This window comes from Hylobates moloch, unplaced genomic scaffold (genome assembly GCF_009828535.3).
Source record: "Hylobates moloch isolate HMO894 unplaced genomic scaffold, HMol_V3 SCAFFOLD_20, whole genome shotgun sequence".
In the NCBI taxonomy this organism is placed as follows: Eukaryota; Metazoa; Chordata; class Mammalia; order Primates; family Hylobatidae; genus Hylobates; species Hylobates moloch.
In genome coordinates, this window is record NW_026652295.1 from 30,847,005 (window position 1) to 30,866,966 (window position 19,962).

The 19,962-nt window shown below is 41.5% G+C and overlaps 1 protein-coding gene across 1 annotated transcript in view; it reads right to left on the reverse strand.

Moving 5' to 3' along the window:
• Positions 1 to 5,210, reverse strand: part of BTNL2 (butyrophilin like 2) — a 69,629-nt gene extending 64,419 nt beyond the window's left edge. The window contains 3 exon segments of the mRNA XM_032141350.2: positions 1,045 to 1,326; positions 3,086 to 3,433; positions 5,132 to 5,210. Coding sequence (XP_031997241.1) covers positions 1,045 to 1,326; positions 3,086 to 3,433; positions 5,132 to 5,210 — 709 coding nt within the window.
• Between the last annotated feature and the right edge of the window lie 14,752 nt (positions 5,211 to 19,962).

A 19,962-nucleotide genomic window follows, 5' to 3' on the forward strand; every position in this document is an offset into this window, starting at 1 on the left:
GAGGCTGCCGCGAGGCCAGACCACGCCACCGCACTCCAGCCAGGGCAACACCGAGCACCGGGTGAGCGAGACTCCGTCTGCAGTCCCGGTACCTCGGGAGGCTGAGGCCGGCCGAGCACTTGGCGTCAGGAGCTGGCGAGCAGCGTGGCCAAGATGGCGAACGCGTGCCTGCAGGCAAAGGAGGAAAAGCACGCAGCGGTGGCGCGCGCCGGCAGTCCCAGGCAGTCCGCGGCGCGGGCAGCAGGGAGCAGAGTAGATTGCAGCGTGGGCCACAGAGAAAGGAAGGAAGGAAGGAAGGAAGGAAGGAAGGAAGGAAGGAAGGAAGGAAGGATTAACTTTAAAGTTTTTTTAATCTTTCCATTTATATGAATAACTGTATACTTATATCCAAATGAGGAGGGTATCCTGAAAGTTTTAGTGCAGTTATAAGTTATTTAAGGCCAATAATTTTTATGTGATTGGAAATGTCAATTTATAGGTAGATGTCATGTTTGTCATTGAATAGTGCATCATGAGGATTTTTTCAACCATTAAAATTATTTAAAAATATCCTTTTTCATTAATGCTACAATGTATAGTAAGACAAGATTCCACACTGTACTGTTGTATTGGAGGGTTGGTTATTTTTGCTGCTATTTATAAGTAAGGCCATAATTAATATTCTATTATGCAAATAGTTGTCTACATCTGTGATTATCTTCATATGATAGATTTCTAGAAGTAATCAGCACAAGATAGCATAGGAAAACATTTCAGTTGAAGAAATATAGCTTTATTTTCTTTACAATGCAATGAATACTTGTGAGTAAAAGCAATCAATGCAGAAGAAGGAAAGGTAGAACTCCAAAATAACGGAAGCACCATAACAGCTATTCAATTAAAATGTAGTGCATATATTTCCAGTCATAAATGTTTTGTAGCTTTCAATACATATTACTATATGATAGATAATGTCTCTTGATAAAAATATGAGGTGCTGTGGTGCAGTCCCTGGGACCTCTCCTGCTGATCTGAGCATGTTGGTCCTACGGGCAGAGCACTGACCTGGGAGGCTGATGACCGACCCCTTCTCCTCAGTGAGGATGGGGTTGTGGACGAAGCAGGACACAGACTCTGCAGAGGCGTTCCTGACCACAAGGGTGGCTTCCACATAGAACAGGCCATCTTCATCTTGGATGTGATGCTCAGACATGGCCAGCAGCTTCTCTCCCCGGATGTCTTCCCAATACACCTGGGGCTCTGGGAACCAGCCCCTTGTAGTGCACACAAGCTGGACTCCACTTTCCCCAGGTCCCTCCATGTGGATGTTAGGGGCAGACCCCAGACCTGCGAGGGAAGCCACAGCTCCGACACCCAGGGCCCACAGAGGCAGAAATCACAGAGGCTGAGATCCCAGTGATGTTGCTCACAGGGAGATGGCCGGAGTTCAGGAGTCTGAGGAGCAGAAAGTCGACCACAGTCTCCCCATTCAAATCTGAGTTCAGATACACTTTATTTGTTCCCCGGTCTGGGTCTTTACATTTTAGCATCTGACCAGTACTTTTCTCCAGATCCAGAAAGGGGGATCAGAGAAGGGGGACATCATGATATTTTGCAATGCCTCTAGTACTGCAAACACAGATGTGGTGTAATTTATGCATTAATTCCTCTGTGCCATGAACTCTGCCCTTTTCATCTTAAAATTATCTGTATTGGGCACGTAGTCTGACATTTTAGATGATGTCTCGAACCCAATTTAGACTGAATATTTAACACAAATTCAGAAATCACTCCCCTGGGGCCTGTTTTTCCTGCATCTTTTGCTGGTGGCTGTGATCTTTGGAAGCAAGTGGATAAACGGGAGCATGTGAAATGCGAATCTCCATAAGGAATTATTTGTAGCTAAATATTCTATTCTCCAAGAGGAGTTATTTGTAGCTAAATATTCTATTCAATGGGTAAGATGGTTTTGAGAAATCCTAGTTTAGAACAATTTATGAAATCATGAGTTTTTTTTTCTCTATTTAACATGAAACTCCCAAACCCAAACTAAGGGGCCTATATTTTCCATAAATGGGAATTCTGTCTTAATCACTTGCTGATAAAGGAGAGACCCGTTCCCTTCCCTTGGAGCCTTACAAAATGTGTGACTTATTTGTAAATGTTCCTGATATTGAAATACATACGTTCCCTGTCCCCCCATGTCAGAAATATATGTATTCCTCTATCCATTTTGAATCATCTTGAACATAATAACAGTAATGGATGTTAAGAAAAAAAAGTTATGAGGAAACAGCCTCCCAGGGAAGTAAAGAAGGAAGCAGTATCAGCTGGAGACATTAACATCTCCAGGGAACGATTTTCCCCATTTACCTTAGTAATTGGATTTACTTGATTTTCTCTTTAGAGCATGGAGGAGTTAGCCCTGTCAGGGAATCATATGATGGTTTACTTTTCATAAGACAGATCCATTCTTCAGTTGTCCCCTTCCTCCCTACCCCTTCCTGCTTAGCTAATACAACAGCAATCTGAAGAACCTTCCCATTCACAGTGGGTGTGTCCAAAAGTATCTGTGAGTCCCCAATTCATTGAACACTAGTATATGACAATCTCCAAAGCACAACATTCTTAGCCTTTTCAGTCTCGTTGCTAGCTTTCTAACTGAGGGCATTTCACAAGGAAAGAACATTTTCACGTCTCAGTTTCTGCATAGATGGGATTGGGTAGAGAACAACCAATGCCCTGTGATACAGATGCGGGGACGTCAGCTGGGTTCACTCACGCAGCAATTGGTTTGCTCTTGCGCACCAGCCTTAGGTAGCACAAATGTGTGTCTCAGCAAAATTGCTAAAGACTGCATCTCATGGATTTCAAATAATCCTCAAGAACAGTCAAAACTGTGCAAATTAAATTTGGGAAAATATTTTAACACTAAGCTTGCTTTGAAGACTCCAGAACCACTTATTTTTAAGTAAATCAGGGTAGAGGACTAAGCATTAGGAATTACCTTGACGATTCAAAAGGAATTCCTCAACTGCCAAAAAGCTTACCACAAATTAATATATCTCTGCCTCTTGAGACCCTGTGTCTTTCCCCAGATATTCACCTGCTACTTTGAGCAGCGAGCTTGTTTCTCCACAGTAGTTTCCATCCTGGAAATGGCACCAGTATTGTCCATTGTCAGAGGGCTGGATGTTGTGTATCTTCAGTGCCACATTTCCCTTTGCAATGCCATTCTCTATCCACTTGACCTGGCCTCTGTACTCCTCCATCTGCATCTCAGTCACCTCCACTCCATCCCTGTGCGCAAACACAGGTGTGCTGGGCTCTGAGCGGTACCACCTCACCTCCATGTGCATTGCGGTCCTCTTGGGGAGTAGCTGGCAGGTTAAGAGGGCATCTTCCTCAACCCTGGCCAGGATAGGGTGAGCAGGGCCAATGACTCTAAAGTCTTCTATAAAATAAGTGAAAAGGAGGAATGAGGAAATGCCAATCAGAAAATCATATGCGTGCTTTGGGGTGTCCAGCCTGTCAAAATGGAGGCAACTAGAAGAGGGAGAGATATATGTTTAATGTTTTAGAGAAATCCAGCATGATGATTTGCACATCTGTTTGTTACAGAGTCAATTTTGTGTACTGAAAACAAATGCAGTTCAAAAATGTGGGTGAGGTTGCTGTCTGTCACCTACCAGCTATGTGATTTGGGGGCAAATCTATTACTCTTGGTAAGATTTTGAGATTTGAAGTCCTAATTTCTTCATCTTTAAGATATTAACACCAGCATACCTGGGTTGTTTTTATTCTCAAGTAAATTATTTATTCCTTGAGTCATTTATTCTCATGTAAATTGGCTTTTTAAATTGGAAACCTTATTCTTGTTATTAACATTTTATTTTCCTGAAGTTTAGATAATAAATCCATTTATTAGCTTTTTTAGCCTTTCGGGATTCCTCTTCTCTTAGATATGAAACTATTTTTTTTTTTTTTTTTTCTGGGGGGCCTGGGGTTGGCAAGAGGCCAATTACTGGGACTATGTACAATGCAGTTTTCACAAGGACATTTTGTGCTGGATTAAGGACACTGGTTTGTCTAGAGATTTTTGGGTCTTCCAAACAAATTCTAAGACATGTCTGATCTCTTCCTTGTTATCTGCAAATTGAAGAGATGTTTAACCGTTATGTATGCCATTATGTTTGATCATTTTATGTCATGTATGCTATGTTCTTTCTCATCCTAAATGCTCCAGGGCCATGTGCTCTTTCTCTGTGCAGATCCAGTCCTGCTGGGACGAACCTCACCCTACTTAGCTGCTGCTGGGTATCAAATAGATGCTGCCCAAAAGGTGGCTAAAGAACCTAAGTGGAGATCTGCTTGTATTCTTCATTGATGAAGTCTAAATATGAAGCTAGAACTGAAGACATTCCATCAGATTGCCTGTTACAGGGTAGGGAGCTGCAGCACAAGCACAGAGAAGCCAGCAGCCTCATCGCATCACACCAGCTCTGCAGCACCGAGGCAGAGCCTGCGCCCTCGGACACTCTGTCCAGTGTTTTTACCCACTGCGCCATGCTGCATGTTCCTCAGGGCTCTGACATCTCCTTCTGACACTGATTTTTTTTTGACACTGAATTTTTAAATAATTGTTTTTCAAGGTGCAACATTTTGACTGTCAAAATTCAGCTAGTGAGATTTCCAAGTCCATTTCTTGGAGGTCTTCTTCTAATTTCTTATTTCCAAGTATTTTTTTTTAATTGCAGCTTAATTTATGGTAAGAAGCAGCTGTATTTCTTGACCCCAAAGCACTAGAGTGAATTAATAATTTAACGTGGTGCAACCACTGATTCAAGTGCTTTTAATGTCTCATTTAATCCTAAAGCCTGTTTGGCCTCTGAGATGTAGTTACTGCTGTTATTCTCATTAAAAAGATGAAAGAACTAAGGCATGAGGTGCTCAACTAACTTTCCAAAGGTGACTCAGCTAGGAGTGGAGGAGCTGCTGGGAGTGGAGAAGCTCCTCAAAAGTGAGGAGTTCCTTTTTGGATACAGGTGTCTTAGCCCCAGACTTACACTCTTAGACGTTGTTCTAGACCTTTGGACCCAGACTAGCTCACTGGGACATTAGACTCTACAGTAAAGGGAGAAAGGAATCCTACCTGACTGCTTCATTGTCAGCAGGATGAATAGGAAGGAGGCGACTGCACCAGACAGACTGTACCCTGGAAAATCCACCATCCTCCCTGGAACAAACACAAGGAAACCCTGTGCCTAAGTGAGGCTGTGACACACCCAGCATACTCCATGGCTTCCACTGGTTATGCAGTCTTAGCAGAGAATCCACATCAACCCCTGCACAGTCAATGAAATGGGCTCTGCTCCATTTCTCTGCAATTATTGGTCACATCCAACCCTTTACCTAACGTGTTATATTGTGAGACAATGTAGCAAATGTAAGAAGCCTTGTTTGCTCATTTCTGCTTGCTAGCATACTTTCACAAAGCCCCTGATTCTGTGATGACCTGCAGCTCTCCAGAAAGATGCTTCAAAGACAAAACAAGATTGAGCACACGGCCTCCCATCTCTCTTGCCTGAGTCACTCTACTACTTAAAAGATAAGCAATCATAGTCCTTGCCTTCTCCTACACGTAAGATAACGTCTGATTGAAGGATACCTCTGTAACCTATAACCAGGTCTGCTCATACGCCCAAACGTTGATGTAATTCGGCTTCAGTGTAGCTTCTGAGCTAATTTGATGTAGTGATTAATATGTAACCTCTTGACATCGAAAAGGATATGGATTTGTTTCTGAAACATAAAGTTTTACTGATTGTTTTGTGCATGAAATATTTTGGTCTATATATTGTCATCTGTGTCCAATGATTGTAACCTTTGTATTGCACCCTCCAATGAAAAAAGACAACTCCAATATGAAGAGCCCGTTTCTTTCTGCCTGAACTTCCTTACAAAAGCCTTCCAACTTGTAACAGACTTTGGACCACCTTCAACTTTGTCGGTGTGCCTTCCTACATCAATCCTGACATTGGGCTTCCAACAGATCTTTATGAAATTATTCCTGCTTCAGCAACCCTAATTTCATGAGACAATATTTTAAGCAATTTTTTAGGCATAAGGAAGTCTTGTGACTGAAATGAAAAAACACTTGAGGTAAAGGAACAATAATATTAAAAAAAAACCCAAACCAAACCAAAGCAAACAAAACTCCTTAGGTTTATCTGTTGTGAGCTTGCAAAACTTACAGAGCAAGATTCAAATATTTTTTCCTGTCCTCCTCCCAGCTCCTCCTGCAAAGCCTTTCTTTACCACAGTTTTCTACACGTGGAGGGAAGGGCAGGAAGGCTCTGCGTCTCCACACTGCAGCCAGAAAGCCAACATTCAGTGCTAGCACTCAGAGAACCCGGGACAAAGAGATGCAGTGGAAAGTGAAAGAAAGAGTAGTAGAAAGATAGTTGGGAAAATATCTGTAAGTGGCCTTTTAGAATAGACTTAAAAACACGAATGAATTAAAAAAACAAAAAGCCCAACTGGCAGAAATTGGCAAACCCAACAACCCCAATGTACCAGCTTAACAAAAATACTTCACACACTAAAAAGTTTAAAACTTACCAGGACAAGGATAGAAGGCTAGTTTTACCATTGAAAAATACAAACTTCAGAGTGAAAGAAGTCTAAGACTTATTATATGTGAGGTGTCAAGTATTTTATTGAGAGAAAACTTGCTTCACACACAGTAGAGAAACCAGCTCAGGAGCAGTGTCAAGTCAATTACAGCTTCCCCCTTTCCCAGAAACTAATGCTAGTAAGATTTTATGGGACATGGGGAAAAATCAACATTCTGAAATGGAGATTTAACAATCAAATGAGTCAGGAGATTGTTGTTACGCAAATATTGCCCATTTGCTTTATAAAAAATGTGTATTTCATATAAGATATCTCTAAGGAAACTTATATGAGCCCATTCACAGTACCTAGATCTAAAAGGGCAGTATGATATTTATGTGAAAATGGGGTTGGGTGTTAGCAGACAGTGCAGACCATGAGCACCTCGCCACCTGAAACTTATCAGTTACCTCCCCTTAGAGTGACGGGTGTTGCTGATGCCTCCTTGACTCCTCTTGTGAAAAGCAGGAACTTTTTTTTCCACCAAGTAAGAGAAAAGAAAGCCCCACAACATCCATACCAAGCATGATTTCTCAGTCGTGTGAACTAAAACGAACCCACACTTGCTGCAGACCACTTTAGATAGAGGCTTGTGTTCCTGTAGATCTTTTATATCAAAGTGGTGGGAGGGAAATCTACAAGTGAACTCTCAAAAAAATTGCTCAAATCAATGAAGCTTTCGAAGAATGTTGGGAGAATCCATCCTAACCTTCTCCAGTGCTCAGATAGATTGGTGAGAGAATATATCAGGGAAAATAACCACCTTGGACCAGGGTTCTTAATGGGGAAAGAGGCGGTTTTGCCCTTAGAAGATATTTGGCAATGTCTGGGGACATTTTCAGTTGTCACAACTAGGCGGAGGGGATATATATTGGGTAGAAACCAGGGATGCTGCTAAACATTCTATGAGGCACGTGGCAGCCCCCACAACAAAGAATCATCCAGCCCAGAAGGCCGGTGGTGCTGAGGAAATGCCGTGCCACAAGGTTTGCAGTCAGGATGCTGAAAAGCTTTGGCACATTTTTTGAAAATAGATAACTAGACTTAAATTGCAATCTTTAAGTAAAAACCTTTTAAAATGATAAGCTTTTGACCCCTTCGTTTTACTATTTGGATGTAATGCAAGAATCTTCTGAAACTGCTGTTCCTATTAAATATAGTAAATTTTGGTGTTGTCAAGATATATGATCTAATATGCAAATGTATTATCAAATTCTCAAAAACCCATATTTAATGTAATTTAATTTTCTGGATAAAGTATAAGTGTTAAATTGTAATAATAAGTGGTAGCTTATGTTTAGGCATTAGATGATGAACAATTCTGAATTTCAAGTCCTATCCTGCACTACTAAAACTCACATCAAAGAAAACTGCAAATTACTATGTATCATGGGTCATTAGAACTTTTTTCAGTAAAAGCCTCAAACGTTGCTCCTCAAAATGCCAAGCAGCCATAGTAACTAAGTGGTAAGAATAAATTAACTTAGTTCATGAAGTTGGAAGCTTATGTATCTATGCAGACATTAAAAACAGCTATGGTTTATCATATGTTAAAACAACACATTTTTATAGAGAAAGCTAAAATAAAATTTCTAGGAGACAAAGTGAACTGGTTTTCTTTTGTGTGTGTGTGTGACCTTGGACATTTTTCTTTACTTTCTTGAGACTCTATTTTCTCTACTGTCTGGTGGAGACAATCATCCTAATGTTTTCCCAGCTGTGTCATGAGCTTGTGACAGAAGAAGACATCAAGGCTCAGGGACACATGCCCCACATCATCCATGACAAATGAATAATGTGATCCTGGTTTTCTTGTTTTTAATCTAGTGCTTCTTCCTCACTCAGCCTGCTTCACAGGAACACTGTGAGGGTCAAATGGGCCACAATCGCACTTTGAAGACTGCACAGTGGGATATAAATATAACATATAAGTGGGAGGCAGTGTAACAAGTGGCAGCATTTCCCTGAAGGACATTGATTCTGTCCATATGTCCTACTCTCTAATCTGAGACAATGTCCCCAGCTTCCCTTGGCCATCCTTCACCAGGGAATCCAAACCACTCACGTGTCTCCCTCTCACCTTTGGGGTGAAACCCGGTGCTACTGGGTCTTCTCACTTGGCCCCAGATGTATCTTCATCCACATAACAGGTGGTCAAAACCAGGTCAGAGCCCTGGGGTGTGCTGATCAAAGACAGAACTGTGGGAGAGCCAGAGATTGTGGAGGCCTCCCCCAGGACTTTGGGTGGAGGAGGATTTAAGCCGTCTCACCCCAGTTGAAGGCAGAGCCAAATCCTGGAGGCCCTCTGAAAATGAGATTGCATTCTGAAAATCAGAATAGCACATTCACCTCCTACCAGCTATAATCCTCTCAAAAGTGAAACTCAGGGAACAAGTGGACTTTGGCTGGGTTCGGCTGTGAATTCTGCAGACATGCAGACAAAATCATGACACTGACAATTCTCACCTTGCCCAGAAAGCCAAGGCATTCATGGAGGCCTCATCTGCAACCCCCCAGTTAGGTCCTCATGCAGACCCCACCATCCCACAGCACCTCGTGCGGGTGCTGTCCACCCTTCCCTCCACCTTGCCACACATCAAAGATTCCCAACTAGTGCCAAGTCTCCACCAGAGCATGGCACTCATAGGGCTGGAGTTGGAAGCAAAACTGAATATCAAACGTGCCATCCTTCATTCCACTGATGAGAAAACAGAGGCCCAGAGAAGGAACTGCCCTCTCCAGGATCAGAGCTCCGGGCCAAGGTCCCCTGTTGGCTACTTTATTACTCTCTTTACTCACGTACTTTATCTCCCTTTGCTGAGTAATAAAAGGTTTAATTACTCTCAGATTTTTACCAAAGAAATGTAATAAGCTTCTCAGCATAATATTCGGGCATGAAGAGTATAATGATAGGCACATTTTGTGTGTGTTTTTGTTTCTGCCAGATTTTCCTTTACATTCCCCTTAAGTCTGTGTTCCTCGAGCTAGAGGGGATCTCAGATATAGTCTCAGGATTTCAAGAGTTCTCCAGAACAATTTTTAATTTAATTGTAGATTTCGATGTCAATGTAATAATAAAAGCATATGCAGCATTATGATGTTACAAGGTTTGAGCCTATTTTTTCCTGAAGTTTCTTTCCCTCACATTATGAGCAGCCCATAAATGGGTCCCCTGACTTACGGTTACGGTTCTTAATGTAAGGGTTTCCCCCTCCATCCTTCAGTCTAGACAAAGAACTTCCCCTCACTGCAGAGGATGAGAGGTTTGGAGAGAAGAGAAACATAATTAAACATGGATGAGAATAGGAGGATCTCTTTACCCTGGTTCTCTGTCAATTAGAGTAGAGGGGAATGAACCCCACTTCACGTCTGGCTCCCAGAATGGTAGCGATGCCCACAGATGTCCCTCTCAGAGTAGCAGCAAAGGAAAAGTTCTCCAAGGCAAGAAGTGGCAGACTCTGGAAGGTTCCAACAGTGGGATGAAAGTTTGCTGCCTAAAATGCTGGCATGGAATGTTCCAGCAAGAGGAGAGTGGCATCAAGGACATAACAGTGATCGTCACCACTGTGGGAAGGACAGTGACGACCAGGAAACATGACGGGATAGTGACATATTGTGGGAGCTGATGATGCAAATATGAGGAGAGACTTTTACACCAGCCCTGCACCACCTCCCCCCTCAGAACTTGGAAATCACACGGCTGCTATTAAATTAATTGTGTGAAAGCCACTGAATTTATCTGGAAATTACCAGATGAACTCCTCTGTCAGAAGACATAATGGTGCTTGGCATACAAATTAAAATCCGTAATAGGAAAATATAGAAATTTACTTTATACACCTGAATGTGTGAAAAGATGCCGCTCATTGCATGCATTCTGTAGTATCATCTCTAGGTACCAAATGCTGGAATTATTTGAATTTTTGTTTATGGTCAGTCACATCAGTGCCAACTTACCGCGTAAAGAAGCTCTGTTTACACTCGTGTGTGTGTGTTCTCACAAATCATCTGCATACACTTTCTCAGAGGTCTGCCTGTGCTAAGAACTGTGTCCTAAATTATGCTACATATTATGGGAGGCCATTTTGTGCAGGAAGATGTTGGTGTGTGGGAGAGAAAAGAAAGAGTCACAATCTCTGCCATTCTGACTAGAGTCCACCTCCAGGAGAAGCGGGAAAACAAGGCATAAACAGCTAGAACGGAGGAGAGGGAAAAACAAGCATCCGGCGAGGGCAGGAGGAACAGGAGAGGGGAGTCATGGATCGGCCTGGCCACCAGAGGGCAGCAGAGACGGGCTCACTGTCGGCTTCAAGGCTGTTCCGCAAGTCGATTCACTTACAGATCCTTCTTCAAATGCGGAGGTCACCTGTGACCCACATTCATAACTCCCTCAGCCACTAGACGACAAAAGAAGCCCTGAGTTTAGGCTGACTGAGATTTTCATTCTAGCTTTGCTATACATTTGGGCAAGCTTTACTTTGGGTAAGTCTGTTCTTTTCAGGGGTCTCAATTTTCTTAGTTTTTACACAGGGATAGTATGTGGGTGGCTCACGTTAAAGTACCGCTGTAAGGATAGAGTAAGAATCTAATCATGATACAAAATCCCTGTAATGCTATAAGGTGTCATTACTGGGAGTGGAAGGCCTTGGAAAGAAGGTGGATACAAAAATAGAAGAGGTTAGAAATGAAGATAAGAAAACAAGGTCAATCCAAGAAATATCAGGAGTGCTGCTATGAATATGGAAGTTCAGGCGACGCCATCAGCTGTTTCTTGGGGACCTGGTTGAAAGATGTTTTGAGAGTTCTCAGATCAACTCACCGGAAAGATGATTATTTTGTGGAGTCCCCCAGCAGTGAGACTGATACAGGTATCGTTTTCCTCAGGGAAAGGAAAGAAAAATCAGCAGCTCTCATCTCCTGGAGGCACAGTGGCTTGTCCTCCACAGCCCCCTCGGTTTGCTGCCTGACTGGAGGAGAGAGAGCACCTGCAGAAGCCCTGCGACTCCTCCCCCAGATGTGAATGGGGGGCCTGGGATTCCCGAGGCCAGTGAGGGGAGGGTGATGCTCACGGGACGGAGGCCTTTCCTCACAGCGTGGCCACGGTTCAATCTGCACCTCTGGTCATTTTTCTTGATTGGCAAAAAAAGAAGGAAAGAAGGAAAGAAGAAAGGAAGGAAGGGAGGAAGGGAGGGAGGGGGCAGGGAGGAGGGAGGGACGGAAAAGAAAAGAAAAGAAAAAGAAGAAAGAAAAGAAAAGAGAAGAAAGAGAAGAAGGGAGGAAGGGCAGGCCGTAGAACTTCTGAATAGTAAAATGCCCAAACATTTAGGGATGAGGACTGAGGTATTCTTAGTTCTGGCTGACCTACAGTCTAAGTTGAGCTCTTTACATACATGGCTGTCATACACTTTACAAAAAGTGTCTGACAAATCAGTTCCTCTAAAACTTTAAATTTTAAAAAATTTAGGTTGGGCGTGGTGGCTCACACCTGGAATCTCAGCACTTTGGGAGGCCAACGCATGTGGATCACCTGAGGTCAGGAGTTTGAGACCAGTCTGGGCAACATGGTGAAACCCTGTTTTTACTAAAAATACAAAAATTAGTTGGGCATGGTGGTGCACGCCTGTAATCCCAGCTACTCTGGAGGCTAAGGTAGGCAAATCACTTGAACCTGGGAGGCGGAGGTTGCAGTGAGCTGAGATTGTGCCACTGCACTCCAGCCTGGGCGACAGAGTGAGACTGTTTAAAAAAATAAAATAAAATAAAATAAAATAAAATTTTACTTTTAAATTTACTTTTATGAAAGAGTTACAGAAGTTTAAGACAATCATAATGATCATCTATTATTTTTGAAAATGATGAAATTACCTAAAATTGATTCTACTGCAGGTGGGAGCCTATAAGTCTCAAGTTCCCAGGAAGAGATGTAAGCTTCGGTGAAACCCACCTCAGTTGACTCCTAAACTAATGCAGATGCCCCCTTGGGGAATTGCGGGGAGAGGGTGTACAGAATGTGTTAATACCATCACACTCCTCCCAGGACCCCAAAGAAGCTGCACTCACAGAGATATCCGGGCATGTCTCACACTGGAAATAGGGGACCCTTCCAAATATTGGGAGAAAGAAGGCTAAAGAAAAGCACACCGATCTACTAAGCCTCCTGCATTTGCACCCATCCGGCCTGCCATTCATCCTGGGTTCTTTTACTTGGTCCTCTTGGGGCCTCTGACAGGATCTCCACCCCTGCGAAGTACATTCTCCACCGGGCTGTTGCAGTTCCTCACATGGCCAGTAGATGACAGGTTTGTTCAAGAGCCGCCTCCAAGATTTTACGATAGCCCCGCGATTTCAGAGTGACGGGAAGGACTGACAGTCCCATTTAGAAACGTCCCAAATCTTAACTGCCAATCTCTTTCTTTCTGAAATTGTGTTTTTATATTTCGTGGTAAACTCAGTTCAAAGCCGCGGATGGGGGCAGGAATAGGAAAACTGCTGCTGCTGCTGCTGCTGCTGAATATGCTTCTCGCTCTTAAAGGTCCCCGCAGAATTCTGCCGCTGAACAACCCTGGGAGAATGCAGGGGAGAGGGAGGAGGAGAGAAGGACAGAGAGAGAGAGCTAGAGAGGAAATGAGGGAGATGGGGAGAGAGGACTGCTTCATTGTCTTAAATTCGTTGTGATCACGTCGCAATACCAGGCACTCTAAGGTAGCAAAGCAGAAAATATTATAAATTCAGTTATTAATGTCATTTGCACTTTTGAGAGTAGAGAACATAGGCACTAATATTATAATAATTCAATCACTTTGAAGGAATCAAGACAGTCTACAGGGAGGATGTGGTGCATGGGATGGAATGTAAGGAATCGTTCATACTTCATGTAGGTTTAGCATTTCTTGATTACAAGCTAAATAAGGGGTGGATTACTCATGAGTTTTCCGGGAAGGTGGTGGGCAATTCCTGGACTAAGGGTTTCTCTCCCTTTTAGACCATATAGGGTAATTTTGGATGTTTCCATGACATCTGTAAACTGTCATGGCGCTGGTGGGAGTGTCTTTTAGTATGCTAATACATTATAATTAGCGTATAATGAGCAGTGAGGACGACCAGAGGTCACTGTTGTGGCCATGCTGGTTTCGGTGGGTTTTGGCCCGTTTCTTAACTGCAACCTGTTTTATCAGCAAGGTCTTCATGACCTGTGTCCTGTGCAGACCTCCTATCTCATCCTGTGACTGAAAATGCCTTAACCTCCTGGGAATGCAGCCCAGTAGCTCTCAGCCTCATTGCACCCAGCCCCTATTCAAGATGGAGTTGCTCTGGCTCAAACACCTCTGACATTTGTGGACATATAGAAAAGGATAATTAATGGATTAGCAGGATGAAAGGAAAACTATACCCCAAAGGATAGCCTAGCCATTGAAATTGAGATCAACTGGAATATGAAAATAATTGGGGACAATTTAGTTTCATGACCGTATATAAAACATTTAACTATGTCTGGTTGTATTTTAACATAAAATTGGGCATGGGAAACTATTTTTAAAATATTTTTTATTTTTAAAATTGACCTGGCTTTTTATTTCAACTTTTATTATTTTAAAAATTAGTTTAAGCCTAGCAGATTTCACATAATTTCAGACTCCTTCTGGCAAAGAGTAAACATTACAGCCTGGAAAGCTTGATTGCTTATATATAAAACCCTAAGAGAGCTATTGAAAATGCCTAGAATGTGTGAATTTAACAATGGTAAAATGCAAAAACAAATTGTAATTCTATACACCACAGCAGAATATCACATATAAAATTTAAAAATCACTTCATTATGACAGCAATAGAAACATAAAATACTTAGACATAAACTGAACCAAAAGATGTGTGATGTGAAACTATAAAATACTGATGAGAGAAACTGATACAATTCTAAATGTGTAAAGAGATATAATATATTTTGATTTGGGAAGAATTGATATTTTTGAAATAACAGTTCTCAACACAATCTTGATCAATATTCCCACTGGGTTTCTTTGTGGCAATAGACAATTCTAAAATTTATATGAAAATACAAAGGATCTACAATAGCCAAAACTTATTTGAAAAACAACAGAAGAAATATGCAAAGCTTGGTTTCAAGCCATGCTTCAAAGCTATGGGCAACATGTCAAGGCTAGTAATGTAAGTTAGAGAAACTTCAACAAAGAATTGTGCTTAGTTATGGGAATGCATGAGAGCTTCTCTAATGAAGATGCATAGGAAACAAATGCAAGAGATGAGTCCTGGGCCCTCAGTCATTTAGAGGTTGGGAAGATGGGAGACTTGGCAAGGCAGGCTGAGACCTGGCTGTTATTCTTGTGTGATGAGAATCCAAGACAGTGAGGCTTAGTAACTAGTCAAGAAAATACATCAATGATGCAGTAGTAACCACACAAAATGCTTCTGATATGATGAATAAAATGACATCCTAGAGATGACCATTAGATTTGGCAACATGGAGCTAACACATGTCAGTGACAAGGAGTTCAGTTAAAGATGTGGACTGTAGCCTGATCTGTGAAGAGTGAAAGAAGAATGAGGAGGAATGGAAATAACAGGTGCAGCCCAGTATTTTTAAGGGTTTCCTTCAGATTAGAAGTAAAAATTCATTAGCAGAGTTGGATTTAGGGAAAAGGAAATGCAGTGGCATGTTTATATGCTGATTGGAATCACTCACTACAGAGAGGAAATTTTCTTGGTAAACTGGGTAAAGATACTTAAAACATATTAAACCATGACAGCGATTAGTACCCAGAACATAGAAAGACCTCCTACAAATCAATTAGTAAATGACTATATTTCTCTGAGAAAAAAAATGGCAAAGGTAAGAAGAAACATTTTATAGCAACATGTATAAATAACATGTAAATGTGTGAAAAAATTTCAAACTCTTCATTATAAGTCAGAGAAATGTAAATAAACGCCACACTGAAAAAACAATAAAAATATCAAAACCCGGCAAGGATGTGGGTCAATGTTTCTACCAACAGACTTCTGAAGGAAATAGAAATTGTTAGGATCATTTTGGAAAACAAGTCAGCATAACATAGTAACGTTGAAAATATATATACATTATCATACTACGTTACTACTACAATACTACTCTTGAACATACATCAAGAAGAACTATTGCAAGTTCATGACAACTTCATTCCTAATAGCAAAACATCAAAACAACTTAAGTATCCATTAACAACTGAATAACTTTATATATTTTCATATCAATTATAGTTATTTATACTATATAGTTATTTATAGTTAAATTCATAAACAGAAATAGCTTTTTTTTTTTGAGACAGTCTCGCTCTGTCGCCCAGGCTGGAGTGCAGTGGCGTGATCTCGGCTCACTGCAGGCTCCACCTCCCGGGTTCATGCCATTCTCCTGCCTCAGCCTTACGAGTAGCTGGGACTACAGGCGCCCGCCACCATGCCCGGCTAATTTTTTGTATTTTTAGTAGACACAGGGTTTCACCGTGGTCTCAATCTCCTGACCTCGTGGTCCACCCGCCTTGGCCTCCCAAAGTGCTGGGATTACAGGTGTGAGCCACCGCACCCGGCCAGAAATAGCTTTTTTTAGGGCTGGTAAAATGGCCTTCATCTAGATTTTCTCATGCTTGTTTGCGAATTGGCTCCCCTCTCGATGAGCTGGTGCACTATCATTATGAGTTTAACATTGAGTTCTTGCTTGGCAAGTTTTGTAGAATTTCTTTCCTGGGTTTTGCATGCTGAAAACATGGCTTCATTGGGCATTGGTAAATCAAACGGGGAGGAGGCAGTGCGGCAGGTACAAAGAAAGACCATAGTCACAATACTTTAAACCAGAAAGTATCTGAGACAGGTCTCAATCAATTTAGAAGTTTATTTTGCTAGGGTTTAAGACAATGCCCAGAAGACAGGTCTGTGGCTTTCTCCAAAGATGATTTAGAAGGCTTCAATATTTAAAGGTGAAAAGCAGACTGGAGGGAGAATGAATAGCTCCAATAGTGTACTTTCCTTGGTAATTTTCACTCTTCCTTGGACTATCACATAGGTTGAAATTCTGATATATGTCAAGGTTGTAAACCAAAAAGTATCTGAGACAGGTCTTAAGCAATTTAGAAGTTTATTTTCCCAAGGTTAGGGACATGCTGGAAAGAAAAAATCATCGAATGACACGGGCAATCTGGTCTGTGTCTTTCTCCAAAGGTGATTTCGATATTTAAAGGGAAAGAGTGGGCTGACAGGGAAAGAGAGAAGGTATGGCAATCCACATGTTGCAAGGAAAAAGGGGCAGGTAGGGGAAGAGTCAGTTACGTATTCATCTTGCACTCAGTAAATCATCGCTTTGCAAATGATTAGGTGAACGTAGAGTAGCTACCGGTGGGGATATTTTTAACCTTTTGTCTGTAGCTATCTGCTTGGAAACCAAAGGAAAGGCAATTTCTTGCATGACTCAGCTTTCACCTTAATTCTTTCCTTTTGACATGGTGAACTGGGGTGCCAAGTTTTTAGTTTTCTTTCACAATTTATACAAAACACAACTCAACAGACATCCTCATATCCCAGTGTATGCGGCAACTCTGGATTCTATTCCTGCTCACCTGGACCTGATTGATCTGATACAGGCAGCCTGAAAACTACTTAGGTAGATGGTGGGGAGGGAAACGTTCCAGCTAACCATGAGCAAGTAAAATACAACTTCACATCCGTCATTATCCAGCCCCAAATCATCCAACATCTAGATAATTCCTTGGAGTAAGGGAACAAGATAATGGCCACGACCAAGTAGGAAAGAATCACATATACAGATGATTTTCATTCCCAGTCAAAAATCAGAAGATGTAAAGGCAAAGAGAAAACGTGCTTCCTATGATGCCAGCTGCAGCTTGATAAGAATATATGCTATTTATTACGTGAGGGGGAAGCATGTTCAATAGAGCTAGCTGCTTCAGCTTCCATGTGGTGTTTGATGCCTGTGTTCCTTTTCATTTGGCTCAACTTCCATTAAGCACAAAAACCTCACAAAATGTTCAAAGGGCTAAGGGGACAAATTTGGATTTCATGCCTCACAAATAAAGGAAGGACTCCATAAGATAAAAATACACTTTCCATAGAAACCTTGGAAGTCTAATATGTGGAATAAGGTGAAATAGAAACAGATCATCCTTCATAAGAACTGAATACTGAGTTCTAACTAACTAGTCCTAGACTAGATTTGGGTGATTTGAGATATTAGTGCCCTTAGCCTCATTACCTGACACAAGCAAAACTAAATAACCTCTAGAGAAATATAATATTTCCTGGAGCCTCAAATTATCACTCATATTTTTCTTCTGCATGACCTCAATTAAAAAATATATAAGAAAACAAAAAATAATAAAAGCCAGGAAAAACATAACAGAAAATAAATATAGGACTTTGACTTCTCTGTGGGATACTGCTAGATTAACTCAACACTCCCAGTACAACAGCTAGAAAAGTTAAAAATTTAAAACACAAAATTCATACTTTAAAGGGAAGGTAGAACTGTGGAAGCAACAAACACTAGATGAAATACAATTGCAGAGAATAGGTGACCCTTTTGAGGTGAGCTGACAATCACAACTCTTCCTCTGCCACCCATGGGGCATTTGCCAATTCATTGTTCATACAGAAGAGGTGTCATGGGCTCGGGAGGGAATCTGCTGGAGAAAGGAAACCAAGCAAGGCACACAGGGACTGACTAAGAAATTAGATATTTGAGGTTCTCAAATTCTTAAATTCATGGCCAGATTTTCCCACAGGATATTTCTTGAGCTGTGGTGCAGCACTGAGCTATGAGCCAGGCCCCAAACCCCAAAGGCAGAATGAGGCCTCCTCCATGTTGCTTGTGTTCAGGACACAGAGAACTGCCTTCAGCCTGGGTCTGCTGGGCACAAGGTGGGTCTCCCCCTTTTCACATGTGCCCGCTCCTGAAGCTACCTGAGAAGGAGGCCAGGGAGCTGGGCCAGCAAGTACTGAAGTTCAGGGCTGAATCTCTCACTGACATTTGTAGGAACAAAGACCTACCTGGGTCTTAATTAAAAGCTCTGGAAGGAGAGCTATGGCCTCTGGTATTGACGGAGTAGTTTGTATTGAAATAACCCTCTTGCTGGTAACAATGGTAAATTCTGGACCACCTTCATTTTCCAATTTATTTCATTGTGTTGTTGTGATAAGGACACCTTACATGAAATATACCCTCTTTACAAGTTTTTAACTATAGCACAGTATTGTTAACTATAGGCACAATGTTGTATAGTAGATCTCTAGAACTTATTCACCTTGCATGACTAAAATGTTGTATTTGTTGAAGAGTAACTCCCCCATTTACGTTGCCCCCAGTCTCTGGCAACCACCAACCTACTCTCTGTTTCTATGAGATTGGCTACCTAGACACCTCATATAAGTGGGATTGAAGCAGCCTCGTTTGTCTGGGGTGACCTGAGGTTTGTTGTCTCATGGCCATGGAGATCAAGGATGCAGACACACAAAAAGTGAGGCTAAAAGTGGAAATTTAAAGAATGTCTGTATTCCTTTCTTCATTTTGTTATTTACCCAGTAGTCGTTCAGGAGCAGGTTGTTCAGTTTGCATGTGGTTGTGCGGTTTTGAGTGAGTTTCATAATCCTGAGTTCTAATTTGATTGCACTGTGGTCTGAGAAACTATTTGTTATGATTTCCATTCTTTTGCATTTGCTGAGGAGTGTTTTACTTCCAATTGTGTGGTCAATTTTAGAACAAGTGCGATGTGGTGCTGAGAAGAATGTATATTCTGTTGATTTGGGGTGGAGAGTTCTGTAGATGTCTATTAGGTCCGCTTGTTCCAGAGCTAAGTTCAAGTCCTGAATATCTTTGTTAATTTTCTATCTTGTTGATCTGTCTAATATTGACAGTGGAGTGTTGAAGTCTCCCACTATTATTATGTGGGAGTCTAAGTCTCTTTGTGGGTCTCTAAGAACTTGCTTTATGAATCTGGGTGCTCCTGTATTGAGTGCATATATATTTAGGATAGTTAGCTCTTTTTGTTGAATTGATCCCTTTACCATTATGTAATGACCTCCTTTGTCTCTTTTGATCTTTGCTGGTTTAAAGTCTGTTTTATCAGAGGTGTTTATAGTATTCTCTGATGGTAGTTTGCATTTCTGTGGGATCAGTGGTGATATCCCCTTTATCATTTTTTATTGCATCTATTTGATTCTTCTCGCATTTCTTCTTTATTAGTCTGGTTAGTGGTCTATCTATTGATCTTTTTTTTAAAAAAAAAAAACAGCTCCTGGATTCATTGA